The sequence below is a fragment of the Tachypleus tridentatus genome, chromosome 5 (assembly GCF_004210375.1).
Source record: "Tachypleus tridentatus isolate NWPU-2018 chromosome 5, ASM421037v1, whole genome shotgun sequence".
NCBI lineage: Eukaryota > Metazoa > Arthropoda > Merostomata > Xiphosura > Limulidae > Tachypleus > Tachypleus tridentatus.
Window position 1 is genome coordinate 33,057,646 of NC_134829.1, and position 20,600 is coordinate 33,078,245.

The 20,600-nt window shown below is 34.1% G+C and overlaps 1 protein-coding gene across 6 annotated transcripts in view; it reads left to right on the plus strand.

Annotated features, from left to right (window-relative positions):
* The window catches only part of LOC143250874 (uncharacterized), a 45,253-nt gene extending 36,207 nt beyond the window's left edge, over positions 1 to 9,046 (plus strand). For 4 of the 6 annotated variants that reach the window (XM_076502004.1, XM_076502007.1, XM_076502009.1 and 1 more), the window contains one exon: positions 626 to 2,777. In XM_076502004.1, the coding sequence (XP_076358119.1) occupies positions 626 to 1,358 (733 nt within the window). In that variant the 3' untranslated portion in view covers positions 1,359 to 2,777. Of the gene's footprint in view, positions 1 to 625 lie in introns of all 6 variants that reach the window. The other 2 variants (XR_013028415.1, XM_076502005.1) reach the window with 2 other exon arrangements.
* Positions 9,047 to 20,600: the final 11,554 nt, after the last annotated feature.

Genomic DNA, 20,600 nt, shown 5'->3' on the forward strand with positions numbered 1-20,600 from the left:
ACTTAAGATATTTGTATTTGTATTTTCTTATCATAATTTGTAGTCATTCTAGCATGAAAAAGAGCATAATTTATATTTATTTTCCTTTTTTTTTCTGTTTTTTTATAGTTACGAGGTCAGTCAAATTGGCAGACCCCACATTGTTAGAGTGCAAAAAAATAAGACAATATATAAAGTCTCATTGAAAACAAACATTTGAAATGTATTTAGGAGGTTTTAGAGACTACACAAATAATATTTAGAGTTTTTGGGGTGAAGAATAGTTTTCTAATCATGACGTGAAATCACTTTGTGCTCAGACTAGGAATGAAATAGGCTCGATATTTTCACAAACAAATTTTTAGTAAAAATACTTGATCAAAGAATTTGACTTTTTGTGGACAAAAATTTCTGAAGATAGACATACTGCATCAAAAGTTATAGTATAAGTACTTAATGTGCAGGTGTATGTATAAACTCTTGTATATATTATACCAAGCCCCGTGCAAAAAGTTTAAAGGTGACAAACAACTTCAGTAGGAAAGGTATATAATATATTAACTTTTCAAGTTATGATTTATTGTTTATTTAGTACTTCTAATTATTATGTAAACTTATAAAGAATCACATATTTTTCTTTCTAAAGGAGACAGCCCGGAGAAAAGCATTGGCACAAGCGACGACACAGACATCATCGTAGTTGTAGAAACCATATAACTGAGTGTTGTGATCGATATAATCATTATTTGAACTTGGATGGTGATGAAAAGCTCCCTTATGAATCTCGTTATTCTTTTTCCTATGGTCTGTCTGAAAAAAATCATTTGGACTCTCGAATGCCCTACCACCAAGAAGTCACAGAAAATCACTGTAATAAAAAGCTAGGTCATTGTAGTCACCAGAGGTCAAAGTCTCATGATGCCAATACTACTGCTAGACTTTTTCACTACCGTATGTTTTCTGACCAGAAAGATGATTTCTTGAACTTAAATTTTGATCTTTGTGACTTACTCCCTGAAGAAAAATTTGACTGGGAGAGGCAACTACCCCACAGACGATCTAAGTCTTATGATGTTCATGATCATTCAAAATCAAACTTTTTGAATTCTCCTAAAGCAAAGCAACGAACTAACAGAGGTGTTACGTTTACAGCTTCTGCAGCAGGGGCTTCTCCAAACCACCATCACAAGCAAAAACATCGGGAACGTGAAAGGATGCGAACAATGCAACAGGTAGCTGACTGGTTAAAGAAAGAGCACCTTGGTGAAATGTCTAAGGAAGACAGCATCAGTAACTCTCAGGTGGTGATTCAGAGGCATGAGCACCATCACTTTCATGAACATGTGCACCATCATTATCATCATTATATACCTTCTTAGCCTGAATTGTGCTGGACTTGTAAGGGACCACTTGATAAGTTCCAGATTGTCTGTGTTAGTTCATGTTTGCATTACTTCTGCATTGTCCCATTTCCTAAGTGGGCAATAGGACAATTGGTATAAAGTCCCACCAGCAAGTTTACTCAGGTAAAAAGTTCCAAAAAGTAAAACTTCTAATGGTTGAATGTATTCTTTTTAAGTCACAGTATGTTAGAACATTAATATTTGAATTATGAAGAGATTGACTTGTCCTATTTTTTTAGGTTAAGTAATGATAAGATAAACCTATCTAAATGAATGTTATCTCCTCTGTGTGCAAAAAAAAATTGTTTACTTGTTAAAAACGTCCATTTTTTTTATTTAAAGTTCAATGCCATTTCATTATAACTAGATTTTAGAAAGATATTGCTACAGTACAGTACTCTGTTATTTGCATGTTATTGAAGCCATGGAATTTGAGAAGTTTATTGTTCATCAAAGCTTTTCATAATTCTGTTGACATATTCATTTTCAGTTAAATACTACTAATTTAAAGGTTAGGAAGATATCTTACTCAAAATTGGGCTACCTTATTTGATGTTACTGAACAGAAAATTGCGGGCCAAGAAACAGTTATAATTAATGTAGTTTTATTTCATTTTCAGTTAGGCTATTAAAAGTATATTTTCATAGAAAGACTCTGAGTTTCAGTTAGAAATATTTTAATGTATTGCTTACCTTAAAAAGCTCTTTGGGTGAACAGTTATGAAGATAGCACAGTCTGTGTGAAACTTGGGTCAGAGATTACGGGTCTTAACCATTACAGAGTGTAAGGTAAAAAAATGTATTTATCCATACTGGTTATTTTTCATTTTTGAGATACTTTGATAAAACTCGGTAATGTACGAGTCTATTTATGTGAAATCTTTACAGTGAAATTTTATTTTTCTTTTAGATATTTTCTGTTAATTTCAATTAGGTTGTTACTTAAGAGATTAAGAACATTTATCAAATTGTTGTTAGTGATATTTTAGAATCAACACAACAGAAAAAGTAAGATATAAGAGAAGTATATGTTAAGTTTTATTTTTTATGCAAAATGAGTTTCAGATCAAAAGTGTTTTTTACTGTTTTTTTTTTCCTTTGGTGAATTACGAATGTTTACATCATACTAGTAACATGGAGATTGAGATGGAATATTTTCAATCATGATTTAGAAAGAGTGATTAGCTAATCATGGTGCCATTCAGATTGCAGTTACCAAAATTCTAAAAATATTGTCTCAACAATAATCTCAATCAATATAATTATATGGATTATTTTAAAAACTGTCTTTTCATAAATGAAAATATTAGCAGTCAGAGAATTTGTTCACCTTAATGGTTTTATTTCATTGTAAAATATTTAAGTTAATAAAAACCTTTTTTCATTTTGACTAAATGCAGTAGCCAGACTTGCAGGTTTATGAAGTTTGTGAATAAGAGAGAAGTTTAATTAACGTGATTATTATGTTAATCAAGAATAAAACTTGAACTTATAAAAACAATATTGTATCTAAAGCAAATTTTCAAGTAAAGTTACTGTGCTAAGAAACACCAGGAGATAACTGTTTCAATGATACACAGGGCCAGTGCCACCTGCATAAATCTTAGGGCTCAGGACAGGTCTCTTTTTGGGCTTCTGCCACAGGAAATTTGGTTTTAAGTTTATAATCAAGCTCTCACCACCCATCTCTTCCCCTGTACATGTACAAGTAATATCATCATGTAACTTTTTCATTTGCCTTCTTTTTCTGTATTTGTAAACAAGGAGCCCAAATATTCAAGCTAGTGATATTTTTATAAAGTTCTGTTCAGAAACATTATAAATATCATCTACAAGTTTGTTATGTCTAATGAACTGTCAGAAGCTCCTGGATGAAGGCTAGCTGGGCAGTTATGAAGACCGCTTTAGACGTTTTAACTTTTGGTAAGAGATTACGGGTGACTTACATTATCGTGGTTAAGTAAATGGTATATGGACATATGGATTTGCACTGTAGCACATCATACAGGTCTAATAAATTGGGTACAGTATTTTTACTACAGTGGTTAGAAGAGTTGTAGAATAAACATGCCATCATATACTTAAAATAAGAAGCATGGTATACACACAAGATAGTTTTAAAACTACTTATTTTCTCAGTTCAAAATTACTTAAACTTCATCCATGGTGTCCTATACATCAAAATATTACCCGATTCTACATGGTATTTCTAAGACTGAACAAAACTGTGCTTCCCTAATGGGCTATCTTAAGTCCTTCTTTCATGAGCTTCACACAGGTTCTAACAAAAATATCCTACTTTTTTACAGACTGTGGAGTCATTGAACCAAACTCCCTTTTCTCCATAAAAGCCAGAGTGTGGACAAAGTGTATTAAAGGTGAATCCACCTGAATGCCTTGGCTCAAGACAAGATATTCATCCATTCCCCCCTGTCCCTTCCAATGCAAGTGCAACTGTACAGAGCCGATAAAACTCTGTAACTTTTCCAGAAAAAATATCACAATTTTGATGATATACAGTTAGAGCTGTCCAGTTTTTAGAATGTAAATGAAAGTAATTAGCAAGCAGCATTGTTGCAGAGACCTAATATAGGGTACAGGGTTGTTTTTGAAAAATGAGGATTGAAATGGTGACTTCTTCCGTGTTTTGATTTGCAAATTGTTTTTTAATTATGTAAATGTAGAATAGATCAAGAAATGCAGGATTTAATATAAATTTGATGACATCAGTATTTTTTTCAAAATCATTTACTTCCATGGACATCATTATATTACCTATTGATGTTCTTTGATGATACTACCGGACATCATTATATTACCTATTGATGTTCTTTGATGACACTACCGGACATCATTATATTACCTATTGATGTTCTTTGATGACACTACCGGACATCATTATATTACCTATTGATGTTCTTTGATGACACTACCAGACATCATTATATTACCTATTGATGTTCTTTGATGACACTACCAGACATCATTATATTACCTATTGATGTTCTTTGATGACACTACCAGACATCATTATATTACCTATTGATGCTCTTTGATGACACTACCAGACATCATTATATTACCTATTGATGCTCTTTGATGACACTTCATTATATTACCTATTGATGTTCTTTGATGACACTACCAGACATCATTATATTACCTATTGATGTTCTTTGATGACACTACCAGACATCATTATATTACCTATTGATGTTCTTTGATGACACTACCAGACATCATTATATTACCTATTGATGTTCTTTGATGACACTACCGGACATCATTATATTACCTATTGATGTTCTTTGATGACACTACCGGACATCATTATATTACCTATTGATGTTCTTTGATGACACTACCGGACATCATTATATTACCTATTGATGTTCTTTGATGACACTACCAGACATCATTATATTACCTATTGATGTTCTTTGATGACACTACCGGACATCATTATATTACCTATTGATGTTCTTTGATGACACTACCAGACATCATTATATTACCTATTGATGTTCTTTGATGACACTACCAGACATCATTATATTACCTATTGATGTTCTTTGATGACACTACCAGACATCATTATATTACCTATTGATGTTCTTTGATGACACTACCAGACATCATTATATTACCTATTGATGTTCTTTGATGACACTACCAGACATCATTATATTACCTATTGATGCCTATTGACACTACCGCATCATTATATTACCTTTGATGACACTACCGGACATCATTATATTACCTATTGATGTTCTTTGATGACACTACCGGACATCATTATATTACCTATTGATGTTCTTTGATGACACTACCACAAACTGGCTAGTGTGTCATCAAGTATCAAACTGTATCTGAATGGGGGTTATATTTTGTCAAACCAAGGAAAACACCCTTTCCTCATCAGTATATGAATGGGTAATTGTGATTACCAGTTTGGCCATTTTACAAAGATGGCCAAACATTGGTTGCTCTATGAGTACGTCCCCTTTGTTACTCATATTATAGTATAATAACATACTATTGGATTATCTGTATTGTAGGTAGCCAAATGCCTCGTCATCTAATTAGTGACGTGCATGAATGGATTAATGAGATTCCCACTGTCCCTATCTATTATCTAGCGAAACCACAGCCAAGGGAAAGGGCTTTGAGAAATCAGTGGGACTGATTTTATGCCCTCACAAGAAGTACACTTTCTAATATTCCTATTACCAGCTTCTTTGCCTTTATTGTAGCTTTTGATTTCCAACCACATTAATTCAGGAATGCATTATCATTTATGTTCTGATAGTTCAGAAACATCTGAGAGAGTTTCTACTGCTCACTTGGATCACTAAATTGCAGCAACATGGGAAACTTCTCCACAAAGTGAAGAATCTGAGGAAACTCTGCATCTGATTACCTTTCTGAATTACAAATTTTGGACTTTTAAGTAGATCATCCTTTAAGGACAGGTATTTAAGTGCATATGCACTTCACTATCAAAATATATTACTTGATCGGAACATATTGAAATATATGACATTCTTTGAGACTTTCAGTTTCTGTTGGGTGAACATGCCAATGTGGATGCTTCCTTGATCAACCTGGTTTTCATGACTGATTGCCTTAATATTGTATTTTATAAATTTACCTGTAGAAACCTTTAGAAAAGTGTTAATCTGATTGTGCAAGATACAAACTGCTAGCTCAACCTAGTGTAAACTGGACAGACAGACTGATAAAATAGCAAGTAGATAGGTCTGTGTCATTGGATCACAAAGTTTTTTCCCATCAGTTATTTAACCCTTACCTGTGTTTTACTGATACAAGTAACTGGTAAAAAGGATAACATGACTTTGAAAATCTTGTTGATTGTCTATTTAAGGCCAAGTCATCTAGTGAATTCACAGTACACAACAGCTAAATGGTGTTACAAAAACCACAATTCTTATTGACCAAGATTATGCCTCATGATGTTATCAGACCAGTGAGTTATGTCAGTAGCTATGTCTTTCATATCAAATTGTATAACTCTAGTAAAACACTGAAGCTTCTCCTTCAGAGTTATTATGGAAGATGTTGGAAATCTACACTTTCTATTTCCCATGTTAATTGATGCATTGTTTACAAATAGTTGTCAACATTTCATTCATTCTAGTGAATATTACTTGTGCCCTACCTGCATAATTTTTTTTTTTTTTAATGAGGTATTCATCATCAGTGTTGAATAGTGGTGTTTTTACTTTGGCTGTAAGATCAGACTGGAAATGCAGTTTTAGTGTTCTTTAAACCTGGTATTTGTTGATAATATCAGAGTCCAGAAGTGTCTCATGAAATAGTGGACTTACTTCTCAAAATGCCAAATGTTACATGTTGGAATTATTCTGTTTATTTTCACTTCAGCCCTGAGGAAGTAAAACTTAAAACATCTTCACAACACCTTACTCACAGATAATTTTAACCTTAGTATATTTATTTTTCATGTGAAACAATATTTAAAGCCTTAGAAACATAATAAAATCTACTTGTACTTCATAAACGAGGCTACTTGTATCACTTGAACCCTAATTTCTCAAACAAGACTGATTTCTTGGTTGCTGCTCATATTTTGTATCTATTACACCACACTAACACTGAAATTGGCTCTATGTTAAAAGATATAATCAGTGTTTAACATGATTTATTTCTGGGTTATGATGACAGTTTGTGAGGTGGGTGAAGAAGTAGCTGATGTTTTTGTGACTTCTAATCACTGACTTTCTGTTCATGTTTTTTGATGGTTATTTGCCTTTAAACATTGCACATGCTTTGCTGTGCCTAAGAAATTAAATATCAAACTTGATTATCTTAAATATTATATTACCTATATGGTTGAATTAGTAACATACTATCTCCAGACGTAATAGCATAGTATGGCCTGACAAATGATGTATTAAAGCAGTGTTATAGTACAGTCTGACCAATGATGTGTTAAAGTAGTGTTTATAATATGGCCTGACAAATGATGTATTAAAGCAGTGTTATAGTACAGTCTGACAAATAATGTACTAAAGTAGTGTTATAATATGGTCTGACAAATGATGTGCTAAAACAGTGTTATAGTGTGGTCTACAAAACTCATGCTAAATAAGTATAAGTTTATATTCAAATTATTTCATACCATTTCTTACACTACAGAAAGATGTCATGTAAGGTTTACCAGTTAAAACTTACTTGCATTTAAAGCATACTTATTTACCCCAGCCAATAGAACTATCCTTAAAGTTAATATCATGCTCAATCTCTCCATGTTTTTGATTTGAATGTGTGTTGAACTCATTCATAATCAAATTAAATTGATTTGTTGTAATAGAAACCTTCATTTCTGAAGGGCCAGAATGTGGTCCATGGCTTCTGGAAGATTGTATAGATTATCTTGACAGTGCCTGATCAGAATTACATTTCTTTCTCAAATTTCCCCATTCATTCATTGCTATAGAAACAGAAAACAGCATTGTTGCTGTCACTCTTAGTTTCTGACTTGGAGAGTTAGGGTTGGTAATATTGTCTCAACAAATTTACACTTTCATGGTGCCCTATTTAAGGATGTCTTGTTAACTTCTATCAAGATGTGCACAGAATTAGGCAATTAGTGAAAATGCTATAGACAATGGAGTGTAAATCTGCAAACATAGCTGAAGTGTAACAGTGAATGTGCATGAGTAAGAAAATGCACTGTTAATGACAAAATGCAACAATGCACACACTAGCATTACTGCAATAATATTATACTGTTGCCCATAGGTTGTATGCAAAGTCTGATCAAATTTCGTTCCCAGGTGGGTGAACTTACAGCACTTACAAGTGGAGGTCAAATGTGGGTGTCACTTGCCAGTATGTGTAAGATGACAAGACCTTACATGGCACATGAAATTCTAGAAACTAGGATACAACAGTTTTAATAAAGTACTTGGTAAATAAAAGAGCTAAAAGCAATCAAGCCATTTTTAAAATTTTCTTTCTGGCTGGATCTGAATTTTTAAATATGAACTCTTTCACTAATGTGCCTGGAGACTATTAACATTTTGCTGTTAATAACTGTGTGAGGTAGCAGATATTAAAATTAATAAATGGTGAAATCATGTTTTCAGTTGTAACTGCACTGAATCAGAATCCATGCATAGTGCCACTCATAAATACATTTTACTGTAGAACTATTAACTGCTCTTTTATACAATAAATAATTTTATAAAGCCCTCACTTATTAAGCTGAAGTATCTCCTTGAATGATTAAGATTGAAATACAAGGTTGTGTTAACGGTATAACTGAAATTCAGTCTATTCTATATTTTCTATTGATTATAAAATGAAATTCAGTATATAGTTTATACTTTTGTAAACTGGTGTTTTTATTTGTAATTTGGGATAATTTTACACTAGAACTTATCTTTTAATGCATTATATAGAGTACAAAGATAACTGAGTAATACATGATAAGATGTGCCTATTTTTCACATATATGCACTAATATCTATTAATATTTATTGCCTTTCTGAGGTTTGTTTAGTGTACAGAAATGTAAGTATTTGTAAGTGCTATATATTCTACAGGCAGTAATGACTGTGTTTGGTGAGTCTCATATGTAAACTTCTCATTTGAGGAAATAAATACTTGAGTAATTATCCTTGTGTGATGTTGATGCATTCCAAGTTATAAAACATATTAGAAAACAATAATCACATTTACATACTGTGCAATGAAATAGGCTTTGTTTATTGCTTACTGGATTCTTTTTTTAACATTAACAAAGTGGAAATATATTACCTCATGATGTTAAATGTAAGGTTCAGATCTTTGACAAAATTCAGTCATTGAATATATATCGTCATATCCATTTTTGATAAAATTCAGTTGTCCTATTTTCTTGACTGCTAACTGGTTGAATCTTTTTAATATTTTGTGTGCAATCACAATAACAGTGAAATAAATGGTTCTTGGATTTCATCAAATTGCTGGTGACACGTGACACTTCAAAATAAATACATTATAAATGTAAGTTGCTTAATACTGTTCTTCATTACTCCATTGTTTAGTGTTTCCAGGTGTGAATTTATTTGTATAAAAGTAAACACTGAATAGTTACAAGCACTTGTGGGATAAGTTTACACCATCTCGCATATTTAACCATCAGTTTCAAGGAATGGAAGTTGAATAAATCACTTTTAATCCTGATGTTTCAAGTTTATTTTGCAAAAGTACAAAACAACTAGTGATAATATAATCACTTTAAAAAAAAAACATTTAATAATTAGTTTGGCATTTTACATGTTTCTTTGAACAATAAGTCTCACAAGTTTCATCACTAAGGTATAATTACTTTGGATAACACTCCAGTCAAAAAGCTTTGACAATATTTCCTACTTTTCTTTCCTTTAGCAAAAACTGATAATATACACAACCTTTTGCATATCTTGGTAGAAATTATTAAATATTTATGAATTACTTTAAATGTTGTTTGTTTTTTGGGGACAAATATTTTCTTTTTTTTATTCTAATAAACGTACTTGTTAATACATATCAGTCAAGAAGTACTTATGTCAACACTGAATTATTAAAAACGTTACAAAATTAGTAACTTTTGTGTTGATGTCAGTATACTGTTTTCAACTAATAATAAACCTGTTAGGCCAGGTGAGTTAAGGCATTCGACTCGTCATCTGAGGATCGCGGGTTCAAATCCCAGTCGCACCAAACATGCTCGCCCTTTCAGCTGTGGGAGCGTTATAATGTTACTATCAATCCCACTATTCGTTGATAAAAGTGTAGCCCAAGAGTTTGGCGGTTGGTGGTGATGACTAGCTGCCTTCCACTGCTGTTCTTACACTGCAAAATTAGGGACGGCTAGCGCAGATAGCCCTCTTGTAGCTTTGCGCGAAATTCAAAAGCAAACAATAAACCTGTTTTTGACTTTCTAAAGTTCAGAATCCTAATGACCCATGCATGTCATGAAGAAACTAATATGAAATAAAACATGTCTGATCACATGTTCTTGCTCTAAGTGATTAATAGCTTTTTGATATCCCAAGCACCTTTAATTATATACAAAATGATAAAAATTGTGTTTAGTAAAACACTTTTTATATAAAAATGTAATTAAAATCTGTCTGGCACAGTATCTTAATTCACATATGGACAAAAAAATAAGAAAATGTCCAAATGTTTTTTACCCCATTGGTGAAAAAGGGAAAATTTACAGGATCATATTCGTGTGATTTTTGAATATTTATTAAATGACTATGTTTGTAATTTGTTGCTTCATAGTTGGAAATATATATCAGACTTGAAATACTATGAATAACATAACACTTTTTCTGATAAAATGTAAATAAAATCATGAAAAATTCAGGTAGGTATCAAAACCAGTGTTAAAATTAGGATTTGAAATTATATTTGAACAGATCGCGCCGAGAGCGTTCTAAAAACATATAATTTTACATGTCTTTCTGTTGTGTAATGAAAGATATAATAAATTAACAACATTTTCGGGGATGGGATACTTCTTCCACCCCGTGTATATTTTGGAACACTAATATTATGAATCAGAAAACAAATTTATTACAGGTGATCATATTAACACCTGAACTTGGAAGATCAACAAATGCAAAGTCTAACATTATAATACGTACCCATATAGCTAATATCGGATTACAAAACTATTCTATTAATACGGTTCTTTATAAATAAAGTTAACTGTAATCATTTGGTTCCTAAAAGGACCATAACTTCTTGAATACAAACTTTAAATGTAACACATTTTCTAACATACGTGCAGAAACGTTAGAATAAAATTTTCGTGAACTGGATTCTCAATGAAAGTTAGTCGCAAGATAAACGGTTATCCAGTTAAACATTAAACACTATCTGTGTTTTATCCAGTTAAACATTAAACACTATCTGTGTTTACAACTATTTCGGTCACAAGTTTTTACAAATCTTTTGCCTTGGATTCCCTACTTCTATCACCTCTTCATGATTGGCCTACATCTCTTCAGAGTCAAAGTCACGTCACAGCTGTTGGTGATTACGTAGAATCACACAGTGACAAGCAGCAATGACCTCGTGAACATACCTAAAACTAATAAATTATATACAGTCATAAGGAAGGAAAACCTTGTTGTTGTTGTTTTGAAGTAAGCACAAGGCTACACAATGGGCTATCTGTGCTCTGCCCACCACGGGTATCAAAACCCGGTTTTTAGCGTTGTAAGTCCGTAGACATACCGCTGAGCCACTGGGGGGGGGCACGAAGGAAAACATATTGGTGTTTGCATCTTTTAATATAATTGAATATTAGAGTTACTTCCGTTTATCTTGTAAACTAATCTGAAACACGTATTTTCATTTACTACTTCAATGGATACTTCAGTTAGCCAAAAAATTCATATAAACAACTTCTCATAAAGTAATTACTTTCATTCAATGAACTAATAAATTAAAACAAATAGTGGAATTTCTTCTTTCAGGTCGATCTTCTTAACATTATTTCATGTATTAGATACATAACATCCGTCTACATATGAGTGCTTTACTTGGCAAAACTGTGGCCTACTTACAATGCCTTACAAAAGTAATCAACCCAACCCGACAAAGTTTCCACATTTTGTTGCCATTTGACTCAGCAATCACAAAACATTCAAATGTGACTTTATGTGTAGAATCTACACAATCTACTCCAAATTGAGGAAGCTAAAAAATCTCTGATATTATATAATTAAGTTGCTACTGTAACCCTAAATTAGTTCAGCTACAGAAAATTTCTTTCAAAGGATACGGAATTAGTGTAATGGCTTCTGTCTGTGTGTAATCAAAGTTCAGAGTAAATACACCACAAGTAACATGGTTGTACGATAAATGAGCATGAAGACCAACGAGCTTTTCAAATAAGTAAGAGATAAAGTGGTAGAGAAGCACAAATCAGGAGAAGGTCACACGAACATTTCAAAATCGCTGATTATCCATTTGGGTACTATGAAGTCCACTATTAAGAAGTGAAATGTTCTTAATACCAGATCAGACCGCCCTTCCAAACTAAGCAGCCAGGATAACAGGAAACTGGTTAGAGACAGTGGCGTATTTAGGTAGGAGCTACAGGAAACTCAGCCCAAGGGCCCATGCTCTTAATTGAGGTATATTGTCAATTTTATTCTATGTAAAATTACATGGAACTTAGGACCTACAAAAATTATTAGCCTCTGAGTTCGCACATCCTTAAATTCGACACCGGCTAGGGATAACACTGTGAAGCCAAGAGTGGCTTTGAAAGACTTGAAAATTCCATGTTTGAAATGAGAACCAATGTTCACACATCATCGACAACGTCCCAGTCCTTATACAAAGCTGGCCTGTATGAGCGAGTGGCAAGAAAGGAGTCATTACTGAAAAAGAATCATATTAAATATAGTATGGAGTTTGTGACAAAGCATGTAATTGATACTGCAGGCATAGAAAGTTTAGGGGTCAGACGAGATAAAAATTAAGTTTTAGGTCTAAATTCAGAGTGTTATATCTGGCACAAGTACATTATCAAGTTAACAGAATAAAGTGAATGTCTGGACTGGCCCAGTCATGGTTCTGATTTGAATCCAATAGAAAATGTATGACAAAACTTGAAGACTATAGTCCACCAATGATCCAAAACAAAAATGTGAGAATTGGAGCTATTTTTCCAGGAAGAATGGGCAAAAATTACACCATTTTCTTTTGCAAAGCTACGAGACATTTATCCAAAAAAGGCTCACAGCAATATTTCTGCCAAAAGTTCTTCTACCAAGAACTGACTTATGGAACTGAATACTGATGCAATCAGCAAACTTTAATTTATATATTTTCTTTACAGTTTTTGCTGACATTCAACCTCCTTCACATATAACAGTGTTACAGTTTGGAATAAATTTAAGTTCATTAAAAATGTTTATATTTACTGTATTTAATTAAAACGTGATATTACTGGTAGTGGATGAATACTTTGTATGTATATGTACATCTAATGCATGCACGTGAAAGCACTGTATGTGTACTTCTAATACGTGCACGTGAAAGCAATCTTGTGAACCTGTTTTCACAATAAAGTAAAATGTATGAAACAATCGTATTATATACTTTTTTATCTGTTAAGGTTAAAAGGTGACAGATAGTAGGTTTAGAGCCAAAATTAACCAAACACTACACGAACAGTTGAGAAAAACGTGTTTTTGTTTTGTTTTTTTCTAATTAATTAACCCTATCAAGACGGGTCAAAGGTCAGGTCATCGCCTTTGTTGACTTGCATTCAAAAGTTTATTGAACTATCATTTTATGAATTTATCTCCTTAAGTTAGGTATGAAATTGTAAATCATATTCAAATTTTCACATTTTACACTATTTAATTTCTTAATTTGAAAGTAAACACACCAAAACATCGATTTTTGTGTGTCACGTGGTATGTTGAATGAGGATTGGTTCCATTTAGGTGTTTGTAATGTCAAAATACATAGTCTATAGTTCTGCACGAATTACGATCTCAAATACCAACATTCATAAGTTAGAATTAAAATATATATATATATTTTCTATTTGCTGAGTTATCATTATATATACTGAATCAAACACAGTGGCTTCCCGCTCTGTTATTTTTAGTTTTGTAAACTGTCCATTATGTACACTTATTTTGTATATGATATATGAATAACCAATCTGAAGTTCAGAATGTCCCGTTAATGATTTTTCTCAGCCATTTTCAAATATAACGGCGTCTTCTCTTTCTATTGAGACAAACTTTGTTCTGGTAAGTTAAATCTTTAGTATCTTCATGATTTAGTATTTTTTAGATACAAATACATCTTAGATATTAAAGTTGATAAATCATAGTTGAATTCTATGGTATACATGAAATAATTTGTGATTTTTTTGGTAATCCAAATATACACTGCTGGCCAAAATCTTAAGGCCAATGAACATAAAGAAAAAATATGCATTTTGCGTTGTTAGACTCAACCACTTATTTGAGTAGAGCTTTGAAACATGAAAATAAGAAAAGGGGAAAAAAAAAAACGTTTTTAGAATTTAATAGGAAAAATGTGAATACTGTGAAATTAGCCTGAGTAGTAGTTGGTCAAATGTTTAAGACCATACCAAAAAGAAGTCCTAAACAGGGTAGGAAATGCCCAACAAGAGGTCTCAGTAGAGAGTTGCACGGCTGTCATTGTGAATAACTTCAAACATTAGCGTTGGCATGATCGATATAAGAGTTTCCAGAAAGCTGGTTGGAATGTTATTCCAAGTGGTGAAGATGGCTTCACGAAGATCATGCACTGTTTGGAATTGATGTCCATTTCTATAGACTTCCCTTGCCATCCACCCCCAAACATTTTCAATAGGGTTCATTTCGGGTGAACATGCTGGATGGTCCAAAAGAATCACGTTATTCGGCATGAAAAAGTCCTTTGTCCTGCAAGCACTGTGGATTGCAGCGTTGTCCTGCTAAAAGAGCCAGTCATTTCCACACAAGCGAGGGCATTCAGTTAATAAGGATGCTCTCTCTAACATGCCAATGTAGCCAGCTGCTGTTTGATGCCCCTGTATAACCAGAAGCTTCATTGTTCCATGGAAGGAGAAAGCACCCTAGATCATGATGGAACCTCCTCCACTGTGCCGTGTAGAAAATGTCTCCGGTGAGATATCCTAATTGTGCCAGTAACGTTGGAAGCCATCTGGACCATCCAGGTTAAATTTTTTTCTCGTCAGAGAACAAAACCTTCATCCACTTTTCTATGTCTCATGTTTGGTGCTTCTCAGCAAAGTTTAACCAAAGTATTTCGTGGTGTGGAAGGAGGCGTGGCCTTTGAAGACGTTTACAGTTTTTAAAGCCTTTTTCTCGTAGATACCGTTTTATTGTTCTTGAGCTGCATTCTGCATCCGTAAGGGCCTTAATCTGGTTCGACGATCGGCTGGTGTCTTGCCGGACAACCCGTCGAATCCTCCTGCTCAACGCCGGCGAAAGCTTCTTGGGCTGACCACTTGAAATTCTCATCTGTATCCCTCAGGGTATTTTAAAAATTTGCAATAGCAGTTTTACTACACCCAATCTCACCAGCGATGGCATGTTGAGAGAGACCTTGCTTTTGCAGATCGACAATTCTGTCACATTAAAACTCTGTCAACTTTTTAGTCTTAGCCATGTTTTTACCCAATGTGACATAGGAGATGTCAGTGGGAGATGTTGACAACGCTAATGCTTGAACGCAAATTACTAACTTTCGTTACGTGTTTACAGATTAACGCTTTGTTTCAGCACGGTCTTAAACTTTTGACTAGCTGTTATTCAGGCTAATTTCATAGTGTTCACATTTTCACTATTAAATGCTAAAAAAAATTTTCATTTTACTTTCCTTTTCTTAGTTTCATCTTTCGAAGCTCTACTCAAATAAGTGGTTGAGTTTAACAACGTAAAATGCGTATTTTTTCTTTATGTTCATTGGCCTTAAGAATTTGGCCAGCAGTGTATATAACACGTGAAAAACATTATTTCGTTTCACATTCTCTAGATGCGAAATATCTTAAGGCTTAACTAGCTACGACAAATAGCAACCGAGTACAAAAGTAGTAATTAGAAGAGATAACTCTTTGATTTATTTCTTTATTTAGTGTTCTGTTTTAAGAAAAATACGTTTAAGAACTTGTTTGTAAATAGTAGTAATCTATATACACATACAATTTACAATAATTGAAATGTGGCCGTATTTTACTAAATACTAATTCACTAAAACCAGTGGCGGATTCAAGGTTGTGTGGGTCCATGGTCTAATAATTTTTATAGACCCTACATCCCACGTAATTTTACATAGAATAAAATTAACAATGGACTCTGAAGCTGAGGCCCCTTTAGCCACTACCTAAATACGCCACTGACTAAAACATATCCGAGATAGGTCACTTTGTGAACGCTTTGTTTTGTTTTTTTTTAGAATTTCGCACAAAGCTACTCGAGGGCTATCTGTGCTAGCCGTCCCTAATTTAGCAGTGTAAGACTAGAGGGAAGGCAGCTAGTCATCACCACCCACCGCCAACTCTTGGGCTACTCTTTTACCAACGAATAGTGGGATTGACCGTCACATTATACACCCCCACGGCTGGGAGGGCGAGCATGTTTAGCGCGACGCGGGCGCGAACCCGCGACTCTCTGATTACTAGTCGCACGCCTTACGCGCTTGGCCATGCCAGGCCGATTGTGAACGCAAACGAATTTGTCAGGGGTTTAGTTTGGAGAAAGAGGGAAGTCTGAAGAATTCTCTCCCTAACAGGGGTGGTCAGGAACTTTGTAGTTCCTTTTCGTCCCCTCACATGAAATATCATTTAATTTTGCTTGGGAATTTACCTGTATTTGATTTGTTTAAGGTAATGAAGTGCGGTGAGGCATTATAAAAATGACGGATGAGTAAAGGGGGAGCGAGACAAAGGCGGCACAAAAGAAATAAACCACGCCAGAGCCCGAAGTCCAGAAAGCCGATGAGATATCAATTTAAGACGGCCCGATTCAGGGATGGGCAAAAATATTGCCTTGGCTGGGATTTAAAGATCCAATGCCTGAGATTTGGATGTGGGGGTAAACGGGAGTGCCCCGAGAAAACCCACTTTTACAGGACAGGCGCCGAAAGTTTTACCTGTCCTGTGCCCGGATCTGAAAGGAAATACATATAAATTTAAACATATATTCACCTTATCTGTAATTATGTATTTTGTTGAGTGGTTTGTATTTGTTGAAATATGTTATATGATGAAATAAAATGTATTTTGTAGGTGCACTGGCTAATTTACATAATGATGCAGTTAGTTTGTTTCTATGTGTTGTTTTAAGTAATATTTGTGTGATATTTCTGTGAACCTGTTTCTAAGGGTGAGTAGGTTGCTGATTTTGTGTATGTAGATGATAGGTGTGTATGATGGTAGTCGGTTTGCTACTCTTGATATTTTAATTTGTTCTATTTTGATCTTCTGTAGTGTGTTGTTATACATATTTTATGTGATTTGACATCCATATTCTATTAACGGAATATGGAAGCCTTGTATATTTGAATGATGGTTTCTGGTGAGCAGATTGAGTGTTTGCTAGATATGGTCACCAAATGTGAAATGCGTTTTTTGATGGATAAATGTATGTTGTTAACATGTTTTTCCATGTTAATCCGAAGTCGAAAGTGATGCCAAAGAATATGATGTACTTGCTCGTGTTGATAGGCGTATTGCTGAGTGAGATGTTTACTTTTTCTAGAGTTTTTCTGTGTCGTTTTAATTTCCTATAAAACGTGATTGCTTGCGTTTTTATTGGATTTAAAACCACTCTCCACTTGTTGCTCCAGCTCATGATATTATTTAGTGTTTACCCCAGCGCGAAACATGGCTATTAGTTTCTAGAAATACTTCATATAGTAAATTTTGATAAGGTTTTGTTGTCTCTTACTTGAGCTGTTCTATCTGTTAGGAAGTTCGATATCCATTTGATAATAGTTTGATTTACTTTCAAATGAGTTAGTTTACACTTAATGGCGTTATGCCAAAGGACACTTTGTAAATGCTTAAGGCCAGTTTTATACTATTGGATACAGTACATAAGTGCACATGTGCCGCATAATTACAATTTCTGTATAGTTAACCAGGCACGGTTGAAAGGTTATTATAATAAAAATAATAAATCTGTATGAATGTATAATGTTATGGGATTCAAGCTATTTAGTCTAGAGACTTATGTTTTCATTTAATAATTATTAGTCATTATAGAGCGAAAAAGACATAATTTACATTCACTTCCTAATTTTATATGGTGGTATGAGATGGGTCTAATCGACTGAGCTCATACAGAGATTCGTTAGCGAAAATAAAATAAGATATAGTTTTATTTTAAGAAACGTTGGATAAAACAATTTGGACATGATAAGGATTTCACATGTGAACTTTGGACATGATAAAATTTCACATGTGAACTTTGGACATGATAAGGATTTCACATGTGAACTTTGGACATGATAAGGATTTCACATGTGAACTTTGAAATTTTCATGATCCATAAAAGTATTTTTAGTCTTAAAAATGAAAATTACTTTGCATGTTGGTTGGGCAACATGCGAAAATAAAAAGGCATGAGAAAAACATTGTTTAACAAACCTTAAGACTTAATGATAAAAAAAGCTGATATTTTGTGTACGAAAGTATTGTAATGTTTACTGACAATATGTCAAATTTCGTGAACATATACGCTTACTAATTTAAAAGTTATAGCATGAAAACCACAACAAACACAAAATAGAAACGAAGTCGACCCGACTCCTGTTTGTTTTGGTAGTTTGAGTGTTGAATCCCCTCTCACACCAAACATGCTCGCCCTTTCAGCCGTGGGGGCGTTATAATGTGTATCGTCAATCCCACTATTCGTTAATAAAAGAGTAGCCCAAGAGTTTGCGGTGAGTAGTGATGACTAGCTGCCTTCCCTCTAGTCTTACACTGCTAAATTGGGTACGACTAGCGCAGATAGCCCTCGTGTAGCTTTGCGCGGAATTCAAACCAAACCAATCATCCTATACGTTTTTGTGAAGTGCAATGTAGTACAAACGTTTTGGCAAGACCAAGATTTGATTGTCCGGTTTCCTATGCTGTAGTTGTAAGTCGTGTTAGCATTTCACTGTTTTTGTTTTATTGCAGTAGTTGGTTTGGATGGTGTTAATCTTGAAGTGAGAGCGTATCAAGATAGCGACAGTCCATTTGGAACAGCTTTAAGAGTGATAGTAAAGTCATGGTGTGTGTATGGTAGAGTGTGAAACGTGACGAAGTCGTTCGTTTTGAGTGCTTGACTGAACGTGAAATGTGACGAAGCTAAAACCTATCGCTTTGAGTTCATGTTTGGACGCGAAATGTGTGAAACATAGTCTGTAGTTTTAGGTCACCGAAGTGATTTGAGTGATAAAGGTGAAGATGTATCATTGGGGGCTGAATTGTACAATAGCCACGTAATCCATTTCCACGACTTTTTACATTATTTTGATATTTCCAGAGTTATTTGTACGCACACTTAAAGCACACACATGAAGTAAGGAAAGTATTTCGGGCACCGTTAATAATTTTATTTATAAAACACTGACTTGTCTGTTGTTTGCTCGGTGCGTATTTCGTCACTATATTAATAACGAGTGCTACCTCTATTATAAATTGTATTTGGCATTTTGTTTTAACATTGAATATGAAGCTGGTGGTATGGAATTATAGTAGAGACAGACAAATGAAATACTTCCTGGCACTGTTTATTAAATATGGCGAGCGTCTAGTATTTCATATTACTTAAAATTGTTTTTTTGTAAAGCAACGGTGATGATTAGCAGACTTCCCTCTAGTCTTACACTGTTAAATTAGGGAGGGCTAGCGTAGGTGACACTCGTGTAGCTTTGCGCGAAATTCAAAACAAACAAATAAACAAACAAACCAATTTGTTTTCTGAAATCATTCAACGGACGAATATGAGGAAGATAATATATTTTAAATTTATCTTTGGTTCATTTCCAATTGTTGTTAGGTGTGTTATATAGCAAATTCAATAAAATATTGTAGAAGAGATAAAACCATTTCAATTAACAATACTCTAAATAGATTACCGACAACTAAAATCTTATGAAATAAAATATAATCATTTGTAATCAGTAACGAGTAGAAAGATATTTCAGTACTTCAAGAAAAGGCGAAAATTCTGACAATTTAAAAGAAGTATTTCTGTGTGCTATTCCTTTTAATTAGCATATGCACATATTCAAACACTTATAAATACATAAACACATTAGTACACACATATTTTGTTGTTGTTGTTTGGAATTTCGCACAAAGCTACTCGAGAGCTATCTGTGCTAGCCGTCCCTAATTTAGCAGTGTAAGACTAGATGGAAGGTAGCTAGTCATCACCACCCACCGCCAACTCTTGGGCTACTCTTTTACTAACGAAAAGTGGGATTGACCGTCACATTATAACGCCCCCACGGCTGGGAGGGCGAGCATGTTTGGCGCGACTCGGGCGCGAACCCGCGACCCTCAGATTACGAAGCGCACGCCTTAACGCGTTAGGCCATGCCAGGCCCAGTACACACATATATCCATATACAGGTAAACATCGATATAAAACGCATTGATAAAGCGCGATAATCAGTTGGGCGCGATGGGGTCTT